The sequence below is a fragment of the Sceloporus undulatus genome, chromosome 3, assembly GCF_019175285.1.
Source record: "Sceloporus undulatus isolate JIND9_A2432 ecotype Alabama chromosome 3, SceUnd_v1.1, whole genome shotgun sequence".
NCBI classification, from domain to species: Eukaryota; Metazoa; Chordata; class Lepidosauria; order Squamata; family Phrynosomatidae; genus Sceloporus; species Sceloporus undulatus.
The window spans coordinates 178,286,592-178,299,568 of record NC_056524.1 but is presented as its reverse complement, the minus strand read 5'-3'; the positions used below and the strand labels follow the sequence as shown (position 1 = coordinate 178,299,568).

The 12,977-nt window shown below is 37.8% G+C and overlaps 1 protein-coding gene across 1 annotated transcript; it reads right to left on the bottom strand.

The window, feature by feature from the left end:
- Window positions 1-911: 911 nt before the first annotated feature.
- LOC121926759 (lipase member M-like) lies at window positions 912-11,982 on the bottom strand. Its single transcript, XM_042460013.1, has 9 exons — window positions 11,881-11,982; window positions 8,680-8,797; window positions 7,730-7,928; window positions 5,747-5,856; window positions 4,539-4,675; window positions 3,702-3,848; window positions 2,308-2,379; window positions 1,737-1,802; window positions 912-1,145 (listed from the first exon to the last, which is right to left on the bottom strand). The coding sequence occupies exons 1-9, from the start codon at window positions 11,980-11,982 to the stop codon at window positions 912-914; spliced, it is 1,185 nt and encodes a 394-aa protein (XP_042315947.1).
- Between the last annotated feature and the right edge of the window lie 995 nt (window positions 11,983-12,977).

Sequence of the window (12,977 nt, the reverse complement as noted above, 5' to 3'; positions counted from 1 at the left end):
AATGGATGTGGGAGAGAATTGCTTTTCTTTTCTTTTCTTTCTTTCTTTTAAAACAATTCATTGCATTGTAATAGTTGTGCAATTGCAGTAAAAATAAAAATAATATTTGTGAATCCCCTTGCATACAATTTGGGGGAAAAGCAGAATATCAAATAAACAAACAAATAAATAAATGGAAAGGCATGCTGAGTAGACACAGGGCAGGAAGGTAAGGTTATGGAGGCCACACGGCAGAGAAAGTGAGGGAACTTAGATCACCAAAGCAGCACCTCAGTGAAATGTCATAATGAATGTTCTCAAACTGGCATGTTCCATTTTCTTAAACTAGCATAATTGCAGCAGACTGGTCCTCTCTCATTTTTACTCACAGAACTTGATTCCAAATAGTACATCCTCCACTTGTTCTCTCAACTCATCTTCTTCCATAAATACATACTGCCAGACATACTGCACCTTTCAGTCATTGTATCTGCCTTGTGGGCAGGCAATCGTAATGACAAAACAAACATTTCCTCTCAGGCTGGCAAGCCCTACGTAGATGCAAATCTCCAAGGCTGTACCCCCCAAAAAATTTGGTCCTCCCCCCCCCCCCCCCCATCCATGCCTTCACATACAGGAGAATTATATACACAGAGACAAACAGGACACAACAAATCCATAATCACTGCAATGATGAGGCCCTTCCAATAAAAGAGGTATCTTTGTTAAGCCTTACAAATCAGTAATCTGGTGCAGCTGCACAGGTGGAAGTAACCAGAGAAAAAGAAGTATTAAGCAGTAAGAACTAAAAGGATATTTTCAGTTAATGCCTGATTCAGGAGCTGTATTAAAAGATGTTTTCTTTCAGAATATGAAAATAAAGGTTCCTCATCAATATGAAATACACACAGTTTACAACCCATGTTAGTTTTTTATTTATATTTTTCCATCAGATAAAGCACATCAATATAAAGGTGTTTGGGAGCATCAAGACCCCAGATAAAATCAGCATGATGCCAGCTAGGAATATTTTTGTGGAAAACTAAATTAGAAATTCGACGCAGCAACTGTTCAATGTCCTTTGCACGTGCAATAATGTCATTCCCACCACTCCATACAGCTGTTGGCACATTCATCCTTTCTATTTCATAAAATGGAGGCTTGGTCTGTTTGTTAAAAAAACAAAAAGAAAGATATGAAACAGGAGAGAGATGATTTTGACACATTTGAAAAAGAAGTGTGAATACCAAAGGACAAGTGTGTATATTAATTTGGGAAGTGCAAATTTGGTAGGATCATATCAAATGTGAAATAAATGAATGCTTCACCATCCTTAAATTAAAGATGATGTTGACAAACTGAGGTTCATCAGTTACTTATTTTGATAATGATAGCTATGAAAGTTGTACACAGAAGAGCTGGAGAAATGGCATGTATGTAGCTAAGCCAAAAGAATAGTCAAATAAAAGAAATCTGAAGATTTTTCAGGGGGAAAATGAGTAGTATTTGTATATAGCAAAATGGGCAAGAAGCAAATTTATAGGGGAATTAATATCCTTAAAAATTACAATCATTTCAACACATTTTGATTGCTTCATTTGATGTTACTTCTGTGTTTCAGATCATCCCAAGATATAGAGAAATGTGTATACACTTTGTACAGATCATTATTAATAATTACCCTTTAACAATAACTCAAATCATTTAATATTTCAGGATATCTGGCATGTGGCAATTATCACTTCTGCTTTCCTTACCATATTGTACACAACTTTGTTCTTACGTCCATAGTCAAAATATTTAAATTCTTTGGATTTTGTGATCTAGAGAAAAGAAGGGAAATTATATACACTTTGACAATCTGATGGATTTTCCACAGTTTTAATTATAAGAAACCCTTAATAAATATAAATTTAATATCTTAGAATTCCAATTACCAACATACCCCCATTTTTTGTGAAAGCTCTTGCTATTGAAATCTATTGTAGTATTTAGAAAATATTTAAAAACCAGTAACATATGCATAGTACCCAGTTCTTGGGCCTATTTAGCTATTTTGGTTAATAGCACTTAACCTTCATTAGTAATTCAAAAAATAAAAATATCAGATATAAGCAGCCTTTTATATATTACTTGATGCAGCTCTCATTGTGATAGTAAAGCATTCCGAAAATAATTTTTAAACTTAGAACACCAATTTTGAAAGTAACTACTTTTTTAAAAAATGAAATTAAAAATTTGAATATTCACATGCACATACCAGACACTCAAATTTCTGTGAACCACCAACAGTGCTCTGGAATTACAGAGAAAGCAATGATACTCTACCTGACTCCAGTGTCTTATTGTTTTAACAGAAGTAAAATCAGGATAGGTTCCAATATACATATCTGCACGACTCTGGAAAAACAGCAGAATGTACTTTGTTAACATTTCTTAAAGATGAAAGAAAGGAATATATTAACAGATGCATGGATTGGTGGCCACAATCCAGTAGGTCACAATCCCTCTCCCCCACTTCCTCTCTGCAAGTAAATTCAGTATCAGACTTCTGCATGTTCAGTTTAGATGTCAGTATCATATTACATACAGTAGTAAAGCAATTGAGAGTAACGTTGGAATAATATGACAAATTTTTTTTCTGATGCAGGATTTTATTAATTTTATTGACAATTGATTTTACTGAAAGTACTGCCTTAAGCCTCATTTTGGGGAGCTGAGTCAAAATCTAACGAAATAAATGAATCAGTATTGAATGGCAACTGACAGAATGAGAGATGATATTCCAGTTTGCAGACTATAGTCTAAGAGTTTTGTCAGTGAAATATCATAACTTGGTCAACAAATATGCCACAGTTTGAAGAATCTTGGGTTTTACATATAAAACCTGCTTAGGATATAAAATTCTATCCTTCCAAAAAGTTTAATTTAGTGAGCATTTTTATAAAGAACATGTTCTGGTGACACATGTATAAAGAAATATCTGGGAAATATTAGCACTACTATCTCAAAAATGTTGCTGCTATGGTCAGGGTATGGATACATTGCGAAGATATAAACTACTTTTGTGAGAAATATAAGGAAGTAATTGCTTTTCATTAAAGTTTGATATATCTTTGGAATCTGTGGCAATGGCAATATGGATCACATCTGAGCACACAATTGTTGGGATAAAATTGATTTTGTTATTAAATATAGAAAAGAAGTGGAATTAAGTCATGTACTTGCAAACCTAAACCTCATTTTGGAAAATATGAATCAATTAAGAGTTTTGGACTAAAATTACACAACTAGGAAATGGCTGTGTAAACCTTTTAAAAAATATGGAGCAGCTCACCAATTTTGAAACTGGAAATATGGAATCTTCAGTATTCAGTATATAACTTAAGGTGCCAGCGTGGCATCGTGGTTTGAGCACTAGATTATACAGTGACTCTGTAAATCAGGGTTTGATTCCCTCCTCAGCCTTGGAAATCCACAGGGTGACCTAGGGCAAGTCACACACTCAGCATTAGAAAACCCCACGATCGGGTTACCTTGGGATCACCATAAATTGGAAATGTCTTGAATGCTATAACTAGAATATAACTCAAGAGTGTGTTGGGGGGGGGGTGTTTCTCTTTCTGGAATTGATTGCCTAGAATGACTGCAATTGTTTTGCTTTTCTTGATGGTTATTTGAATCAATATCATTTCATTTATCAAAAGAAAGAACCCACTTACCACATTTAGATTATTTGCATTAAAACCCGCACAAAGGAAAATTAGCTGGAGACAAAACTTGTCAATTACGGGATAGCTGCACAAATTGGCATTGCTTGCTTTCAGCTTGTTACTAAAAAAACTGAATTCCTTGTTGCCCCATATACTCTGTGAAAGAAAAATATGCAAATTATCATGAGTCTCTTTAGAAACATGTCCAAATCATGGTTCCTTATTTGCACAGGAAATTCTTGATTAAGTTCTAGTGGCACAATGCAACCCTACCCCTCTTCTCACAATAGTTTCTACATGGTTCTTAGAATATTTACAGTCTTTTCTTCTGAGCTCCTAAATATACACTTGCTTTTATTTAGCCTTCTTGGTCCATCTTTAAATGTCATCTGCTTGAATGGACTCGTGTGTGGTATCTGGTATCACTTTTGAACTGAGCATGGATGTCTAAACAGCGGGAATGTAAAAAGATATCCACCTATTTTCTCATCCTTGCAAACGGAGTGGGAAAATGGTTAATCATGTTGAGAATGTTAATATTTTAAGAGAGGAAAGGCAAGTGCTTTCCCTTCCTCTGTGTATGTGTGTGTGTGTATGAGAGAGAGAGAGATTGAGGGTGTGTGTGTGTGTAATAATTTTGTCACAAAAAAACCTTGGTGGAATCCAGTATGACCATTATGTACTATGTAGCACCATAACTACTGTAATGACTGGGCCCTCCAGTCATTTGAGGACTTCTCCTGAACCACAAAGGGTTAATCTGGGGGGAGGTACATGCCAATAATGAGAGCTGACATCACATGCTAATGTGCAGCTACATCATAGAAACACTTGAGAAATACCTACTTTTTTTAATTCATCAGGAAGCGATAGAAGCATTTTCATGGGTCCCTTAGTGTTCCCCAATGTATAGGGAGGAGCAAAGCACATGAAGAGCTTGATCTTTTTAGCAAGCTGTGGCATGATTGAGGAGGCAATAAGACCTATAGAGAAAAGAGAATTGTAAACATTTCAGTTGTGCAAAGTTTAGGACTGGGCACAGGTCTACTTTTTCCATGGGCCTCTAGGTATCTACAGTGGCTCTTTCTGTATAACCTCTGGGATGTCATAAACCAATACAAGTGAAAAATCTTTCCCTGTTTCTCCAACAATCTGTATCTTTAAATCTCTTTTCCAAATGTTTTTTTTTTCTTATGTATACCTGGATGTGGGCTAGGTACATGTCTCAGAGAGGAAATGTGTTGAAGTAACACAGGTACCTTCTTTGGTAATAAGGATATATTGAAGATATATTTCAAAATGTGACATGTAGAAATAACATTACTCTTTTTTTTTTATTTAACAAGTAACGTAACCAGTAAAGTTATTTTAGTTGCTTCTGAAGTGCTTATAAAGAACCTTTAAAGGTATTTGGTAAGCATTTCCAGGCTTTATGCTAGTGTCTGTAAAACAATATTCTCTTTATAAAAAAAAATATTGTGTTTGAGAGATGAGTGAACAGTATATATTTTGTCAGGTGAGGGTGAAAAGGAAAGAAGAGATGTATGAATCAATGGGAAACACATCATTGCCCATGTTTTATATACCATGCTTTGATGACAACCTTCTCCATTCTGGCACTTTCCACATGTCTTGGACAGTAGGATCCTACCATCCTGAGACAACAGTTGGATTGTTTGGTATATATCCATCTTTTGAGTACTTGATGCTGGGGACAAAGAAGGAATGGCCATCCTGTCTTTGAGAACTTCTCAGCACATTTTGGCTGGGCACACTTAGAAAATAATGTTTGATCAGACAGGCCTTTGCCTTATCAAATAAGTTCATATGCTTCTGAAGGCATTGGAGTTTTAGTTAAAGGGGGACAACCTACTGATATTGAATATTGTCACTCTGAATAATGAAGTCTTGATTCTGAATAAATGTACAACTGAAATATACAAAACTCAATTTTGAGAAGTTTTAAGCTTTGTTTTCATGTTTTGGCAGTAGACTTAATCAGTCTGACAGCTCAAGAACCAATGATATGTTCCATTCTGTTCCTATCAACTTACCAACTGCACCACCCTGGGAATGACCAATATAGTACAATTTATCTTGCTCAGTCTTCTGCAGGATAAAGTCTATGGCTGCTGGAATATCATACATTGCCATTTCATGAAAACTGTAACAGATACAAACACAACACTCAATTGACACTGTAGGGACAAAAAAGATAATCCTAATGGGGTAGTGCCATGCCACCCCTTTGAGTAGCAGGTTGGGGCCATGGCAGCCACACACTGCAACCCCAATGTGGCATTTTTCTGGCCCTAAAAGGAGCGGCAAAGTGCTACTCCTTTTTGGAATGGAAAAGGGGTGCCCTTGCAGCTGCCTCCGTGGAGTTTTGGTGTTTCAGTGGTGCAGCACAGTGCTTGTAAACACCATGCAACCAAAACACCATGAAGCTGCTGCATGTGCAGTCAGCCATGCGGCTTCCCATGAGCATACGGCAGTTAAATGCTGCACTCAGACACTGCCCCCAAGCTGGTGCTTACTGCCGGTCTGTTTTGCCCCTTAAATAGCGTATAAAGTGGAAGTAACATGTCTCACTCATTTCAGCTACATAGAATTAACACGAGACATTGCACTATAAAGGACACATTACTCTGTCATTTAGACAAGATTCCACTTTCTTTGTTACAGAAATAAATAGAAGCTATATTTTATCCATCCCTCCCCCAATATGTTTTCCTTGCTTAAACTAACCTCATTAGGTTCCAAGTTCTAAATGTAGGGCAGCATATGCATTTTTTTTGTTACAATCCAAAAAAATAATTATCCATTTAAAATAAATAAAAATCAGACTTGAAAAGTTCACCAAAGATATTTAAAACCCAGCCATGGATTTAAAAAAAAACATTTCAAAATTCAACAGAAGGCAAAATAGTGTAACCCTTAAAATAAAATTATTTAGCAGAGGGAAATAATAAACTATTCTGCTAATTGGTTCTGGGGAGGGGGGGGGGAGAGAGAATCAGATCCAATGAGAAAATAAGCAGAAGATTGAAACTCAGAAGGAAAAGCCCTGGATGAAAGTAGGTCAGAACACCTGGTCAATTTCTGACTGGTCTCTTGTTCCCAAGGGTCCTTAAAACAATGAAGGAGAGGTAATTCTCCCAATCAATCCTCTCACTCTGCCTTGACTACATGCATTAAGGTAACAGCCATGCTCTGCATTGTCATTGCCTCATCCTACAATAGTGTGATAGAGATCCCATTGTCCATATCTCTTCTCCTTCTTCCATGCTCAGAAGAATGCTGAAGTGCTGCCTGCATCATCCTTTCTCATGGTGCCGAGCGTAGTTGGGTGGATGTACTGTCCTGTGCACCAACACAACAGAGTGTGTGGGTGGGAGGGACGGCCCTTGTCATCATGAAGCAGCAAACATAGCAACTCATCTACAAAGTAGAACATGCCCTCTGGAGGTTGTTGGAACAGCAGCAACTAGGAGCAGCTTTGCATTTACTACCATCTGTCTTCTTCTGCTTGAGGTGACTAGTCCCTCACCAGGTCTCATCATAGAGCTGGGCCTGTACTGGAATATAAACTGAGAGGAATAGACCAGGGATAAGAAAGTATCTGGGAACATGTAGCAACACAGTTTCCCCAACTGGTTTCCCTACTGGTTTGTGTGTTTATGGAGATCTTTTTCCTATTGATACTTTTGTCAGTAAACTTTTGAAATGTCATGGTTTCTTTTTGTTAGGTGTTCCTACTCTTTATATAAGAACCATTCAATTTATCTACCATAACTACCTGAGACTTGAAGAGGTTGGAGCCCAGTTTGATGGAGACAATCACTTGCTAGTGGTACAAAAAGCCACAGAAAAACGGGGAACCCAAGGGAGCATAGGCACAGTCAGTATTCTGTCAATGTACAAAACATGTTCTCTGACCATAAGTGGGTTGTCCGTAACTAATGCTCTTCTGCTCTGCTCTATTGTTAAAGGATCAATTCACCCAAGCTAGAATACAAACTGTCCCCTGAACGTACCTGAAATTCCAGAATTCTTCTTGGTCAACTGTCAGGTTCTGGTGCTTTCGAGACCATGTGGTTCCTCTGTTATTTATTATCCATACATCATAGCCTGCATCTGCTAGAAAAAATCCCAAGCTATTGTTGGGAAGATTTCCAATCCAGCACCTACCTTCAGTCACCAAACCAGGTACAAGTAACACAACTGGCCTAGGCTCTATTAAAGAAAGATAGAAAGAAGAGATTGGATTACATATGGTCATTTTTGCCTAGGAAGAATCTCTCTCTCTCTCTCTCTCTCTCACTCATTCAGTGCCTCAACATTTCCTATTGTAGTGATCAGTAGTGAGGTCTAGGTGATAAAGGCAGACTTCCATCTTTACAGAAAAAGGACTACTTGTTGCAAAATTATTTTCAGGGCTAACAGTCCTCTTTTGTCATGTAAAGAAAATAATTTCAAAATATTAGAAAAATATGCACAGCTAAGACCAGATTTTTTTAATGTTTATCTGATCTCACCATTCACTAAACTTATATTTTTGCAGAAAAAACTAGATTTCACAAAAATATTTCAAAATACAAAAAAGTGAACAATATTCAAGAACCCTTATAATATCTTGGTATACCTCAAAATACTTTTACTTTCAGAGGATGAGAACAATGGTGAATATTCTTTACATCCCTGTACTCACACACTTAATATAAAATCCAAAATAATCCAGGATTTTAGATTTCACACAATTGAATAGCTCCCATTTCACCAACATTTCCACCCACTTCCACACTCACACACATTATCCCCACATTGCTTCTATATAACCATTTGTGAGAAAAACAGGACCCTTTCTCTGTTTTAAAGTCTGTACTTTGTTCAGATTCTGTTCCTTAGAATAAATGTCATGAGATAGTATTACCTTCAAAGAGTTACACAAAATTTTAGCAATGCATATAATACATTACAAAAATACCTGACTTCCCAGTACTGTATATTCCATGATGAATTCTGTTTGCCTGCAGATAATAGCCATCATCAGTCAGGATTTCATGTTCCTCACTGGGATATCCCCAATAGTGGATGATTTCATTCTGCAAACAAATAGGAAATATCTTGGCATAACTGACTATTGCTAAGGGATCTTGTTGTAGCACCTTTGAGATTAACTGTGTGAAAGAAGTTATAGCAAAAGTTTTCATAAAGCTTATGCTACAATTTCTTTCTCACAGTTACTCTCAAAGATGCTACAAGGTCCCTTTGCACACTGATAAGTAATCTGTCTCAGAATATTGCCAAGAATGCTAAGAATAAGTAATGTTCCTAAACCTAAATCCTCATAATATGATGGATGAAATGGCTTTTTTAAAAAACAAACAAAAAATCCTTCCACAAATTTGAAAGTTTTCCAAAATCAGTCAAAACCTTAATTTTGAGTGCTACTGTACATACAGTAATGAATAGTAGGCTACTGAAGAGATGCCCAGAGATTTCAGCACTATAACATTTGATCTGAAACTCAGATTTGCAAAACAAGCTCCCATGTGTGATATTTCTGATCAAAATTCCCTCCGCATCTGAAGAAGATTGTGGAAAGTCTAGAGAAGAAAGGAACAACTGATCACTGAACTTTTTGACCCTTGCATCCCCTGGCATCAAAGCAAGAGAAACATAGGTGATTATTATGCCAAGAGCAACAACTGAACACATTCCAAAAATGCAAAGGACACTAAAAGTCCAATACATAATTTGTTGCAGAACAGTAGTTTCTTTAAGGGCCAGAGCAGATAGGCAAGAAAAAGTGGCTCAATCTCAGGTGTTCTGAAAATGGCTCAATATCCCGCTGTTCATGCAGCCTGTTGCCAAGGTGGGCTGAACACCCTCAGGCAGTCTGCACTATGCGGCATCAAGCCATGCTGCTGGGTTATTTTTTTCCTGTTTCCCCAGCATGGATGTGCACCAACACAAAAACACACCACCTGTGACTGCCAATTACATGACCCCTTTCTCCCCGCTTCACCAGATAGCCCCTGTTGGACTGTCTGATTTGTGTATGTTACATCCATTGCATTATTGGCAACTTGCCATATATGTCATACTGTCACGTCATGGAGTGTGTGACAGCTCGATGATGCAGCTGGCTGTGCATGCACATGTACACTCAAACAAATGTGGTAACTAATTTCAAAATATTAAATTTGTAATCAATATATAGTTAACAGGCTAATGGAAAAGAGATTTAGAGATGAGGCCTAGGCTGAGAGGGTGCTGAGAGGGGGTTTTAAGATAGATGAGCTAAAAGGTTCAGGATGACAGCTCGAAGGCTTTTCTTCCCACTGTTGTGCTTAAAGAGCCTGCATTAGGACATAATTAATAATAATATGGAATGCCATCCTGGAACATCCCAGCATGAGTAGTTAAAGCAAAACTGATAAGAGAAGATGGAATGTGCACACGTGGGTCTCAAATGGGTCTCAAATGTATGCATTTTTGTAACCAATGAATGTAAGAATCCTATATGTTTAGCCTTTCCTGTAATCAATCCCTGGTGTACAAAAGTTTTCTTTGCCTAAGAACCTATAAAACCATAAGTTACTTTTTGCTCGAGGTTTCAGGCTCTGAGAAATGATTCCCCTGAGGCAAGGCTGGCTGATTAATAAAAAACTGATTTTTAGGCATCTGGGGTCTCGGTTTGAAGCTGCTTTATTTGGCCAATGTGGATGACCCCTTAGAGACACCAAACCACTTAATTGTATAATAGATGATTCTGTGAGTCAGTCTGGCAATGTTATTGTTCAATATTAGTTATGCCAGTTAACTGCTAGCATACTTCCCAAGGTAGGAATGATGAGTTACAAGGAGATAATGTGCCACACTTTCTCCATTCTGAGAAACAGAAAGGAGATTTAAAAATATCCCGCTCTGATTGGATTTGCACTTTAGCAATTGGACAATACAGATTTTCTAAGAAAATCATCTTGGATGCATTGTCATGATACCCCTCATCACAGGGCAGACTTACTACCATCCTTCTACATGTACAATGTGTACTGTAACACTATGGAACAGACCATTTTCTTCCTCTGTTCCTCTCTTTTCCCATACCTAATTTCCTTACCTGCATTTTTTTTCTACCTAAACTGATAGACGCCTTCATATCTACTCAGTAGAAAATTCCTTTATGTAGATTCTCTGTTTTATGGAATGCTTCATGAATCGACACCCATAATGGGATTTTAGAACATAGTTTGCTTTTGTATTTTAACCAGATTCTTAATAGTGATCTTCTGACAAAGTGATTCTTAAATTCTTTATTTGTTCCCATTTCCCCATACCAAAAGTATGCATGTCAGCCGTAAAAGGAATCAAAGCCTTCTAACTGCAGTGAATTGAACTGCATTGCACATTGTACCTTCTTTGAGCCCCCACCTCAGCCCTATTTCAAGATGTGGGGATGGGGGAATATAAACTTCTCCTTGCAGGGCTTTGAAAGTGGAGTTTGTGCCACTAACTGCCTGCAAAGGCCAGACTTTCAAAATCTTGTCTTTTGAATTTTTTAGATTTGTGTGCTAAGCTGAACTTCTGTATATCCTAGTGTGGTGTTCTCACAGTTTCTCAGCACCGACCCATTAACAGCTGCTTGGTGATCTGGGATGAGCAAAATGGACTAAGTGGAGAAAATTGTGAATTGGAAGGATTGCATGGATATTAAATCAAATTGGTTTACAGGATAATAATGAACATTCTGGTATTTCTGTAGTGTACACCATTGACATAGCATGTTCAGTGGTGCTCATTTTCACCAGGTCACATCAGCCAAAAACTAATTTAAATGTGCCGTTATTCAATCCTCCTAATCTGCATGGCAAACCCCACTACTAAGAAATAGAGCCTCTCCAACAAAGACAAAAATATCTCAAGTTTCCTGAAAAACAGGATCAGCTACTTCAATATTTTCATTCAGTCACATTTTTTTTTTAATGTAAATGGCTTTTCTGCTAATCTGGCAAGATTAATTCTTTCAAAGTAGTATCCTGTGTGGGATAAGCAAGCAAGGCATGAAACTACTGTTACAGAAAGAGAGCGAGCCTTTCTACTGTTACAGAAAGGCAAAGAAAAAGATAAGGTTTCCCACATCATACCATTCTTCCTAAATGAATCTGAAAAAGCAACTTACAATAGTCATAAATTCTTGAGGATTCAAATGTCTCTTGCTTGTGATTTCATTTGAATCTGTAGCCTGCTGAATTAAACATGCCACTGTGATGAAAAGCCACATCTTAGCCCTGTATAAAAGAACAAAAGTAGTTTCAATGAATAAGTGCTGAGTTAGATTTTGAAATGAGAAAAAGGTCCTAGAATAGGGTAGTGGGGAACAGAGATGGAAAGAATATTTGGAAATATTTGGAAAATGCTTGAATTTTTTCCCCAAATGCTGAGAAATCCTGTTGAGAAGAATCTGGACTGAAAATAAAAATGTTTCCTGTGCAGAAAAATGTTGCAATTTGGGATTTATTCTGCTCAAAATTAATACATACAATGGACCATCCTCATTCGCTGGCATTAGAGGCACATGACCCATGTGAAAGTGGAAAAACTACAAATTAAAAAGCACTATTTTTTCCTGAGAGAGCACCTCTCTAGGAATCTTTAGGTCACTGATGGTGAACCTTTTAGAGACCAAGTGCCCTAACTCAGTGGCATTCCAGCACCAGGTGTCACCCAGTGCCAAGGGGGAGGCTGGAGGCAGAACTTTTGGGGGGGGGGGGCAGGAATTCCGCCTTCTGGGGTGGGACTTTCAAAGGAATAAACCTCAGCTTCAGGTTAGCAATAGCAAACCCCCTCTGATGAAACATGCCAAGAAAACTCCATGATAGTTTGACCTTAGGGTTGCTGTAAGTCAGAAATGACTTGAAGGCACCACACACACACAAGTCACACCCTCTCACCCTCAGAAGATGGCAGTGGAAATCCCTCTCTGATGAAGCTTGCCTCATGATAGTTTTTCACCTTAGGGTCATCATGAACTGGCTCTCGGAAGGGATGGAGGGCACTCTGGGCCCATAAGTTAGAAACATCTTGGTGGCACACAACAACAACAACAACAACAACAACAACAAGAAGCATAATAAAGGACAGAAAGTATAGCACAAGAACAAGAACAAAGAGAGCCAGCAGTTTGAGTGTGTAACTCTGGAGACCAGGGCTTGAATCCCAGCTTGGCCATGAAACTCACTGGGAGATCTTGGGCAAGTCACACTCCCTCAGCCTCAG

What these genes read in the sequence shown, in the direction of transcription:
- LOC121926759 (XM_042460013.1), bottom strand. Translation starts at nt 11,982, where the DNA reads ATGTGGCTTTTCATCACAGTGGCATGTTTAATTCAGCAGGCTACAGAT. An exon ending in CTCAAGAATTTATGACTATT is followed by an intron (nt 8,798 to 11,880) that starts GTAAGTTGCTTT and finishes ATTTGTTTGCAG; the next exon opens with AATGAAATCATCCACTATTG. An exon ending in TTCCCAGGGTGGTGCAGTTG is followed by an intron (nt 4,676 to 5,746) that starts GTAAGTTGATAG and finishes TTTTCTCTATAG; the next exon opens with GTCTTATTGCCTCCTCAATC.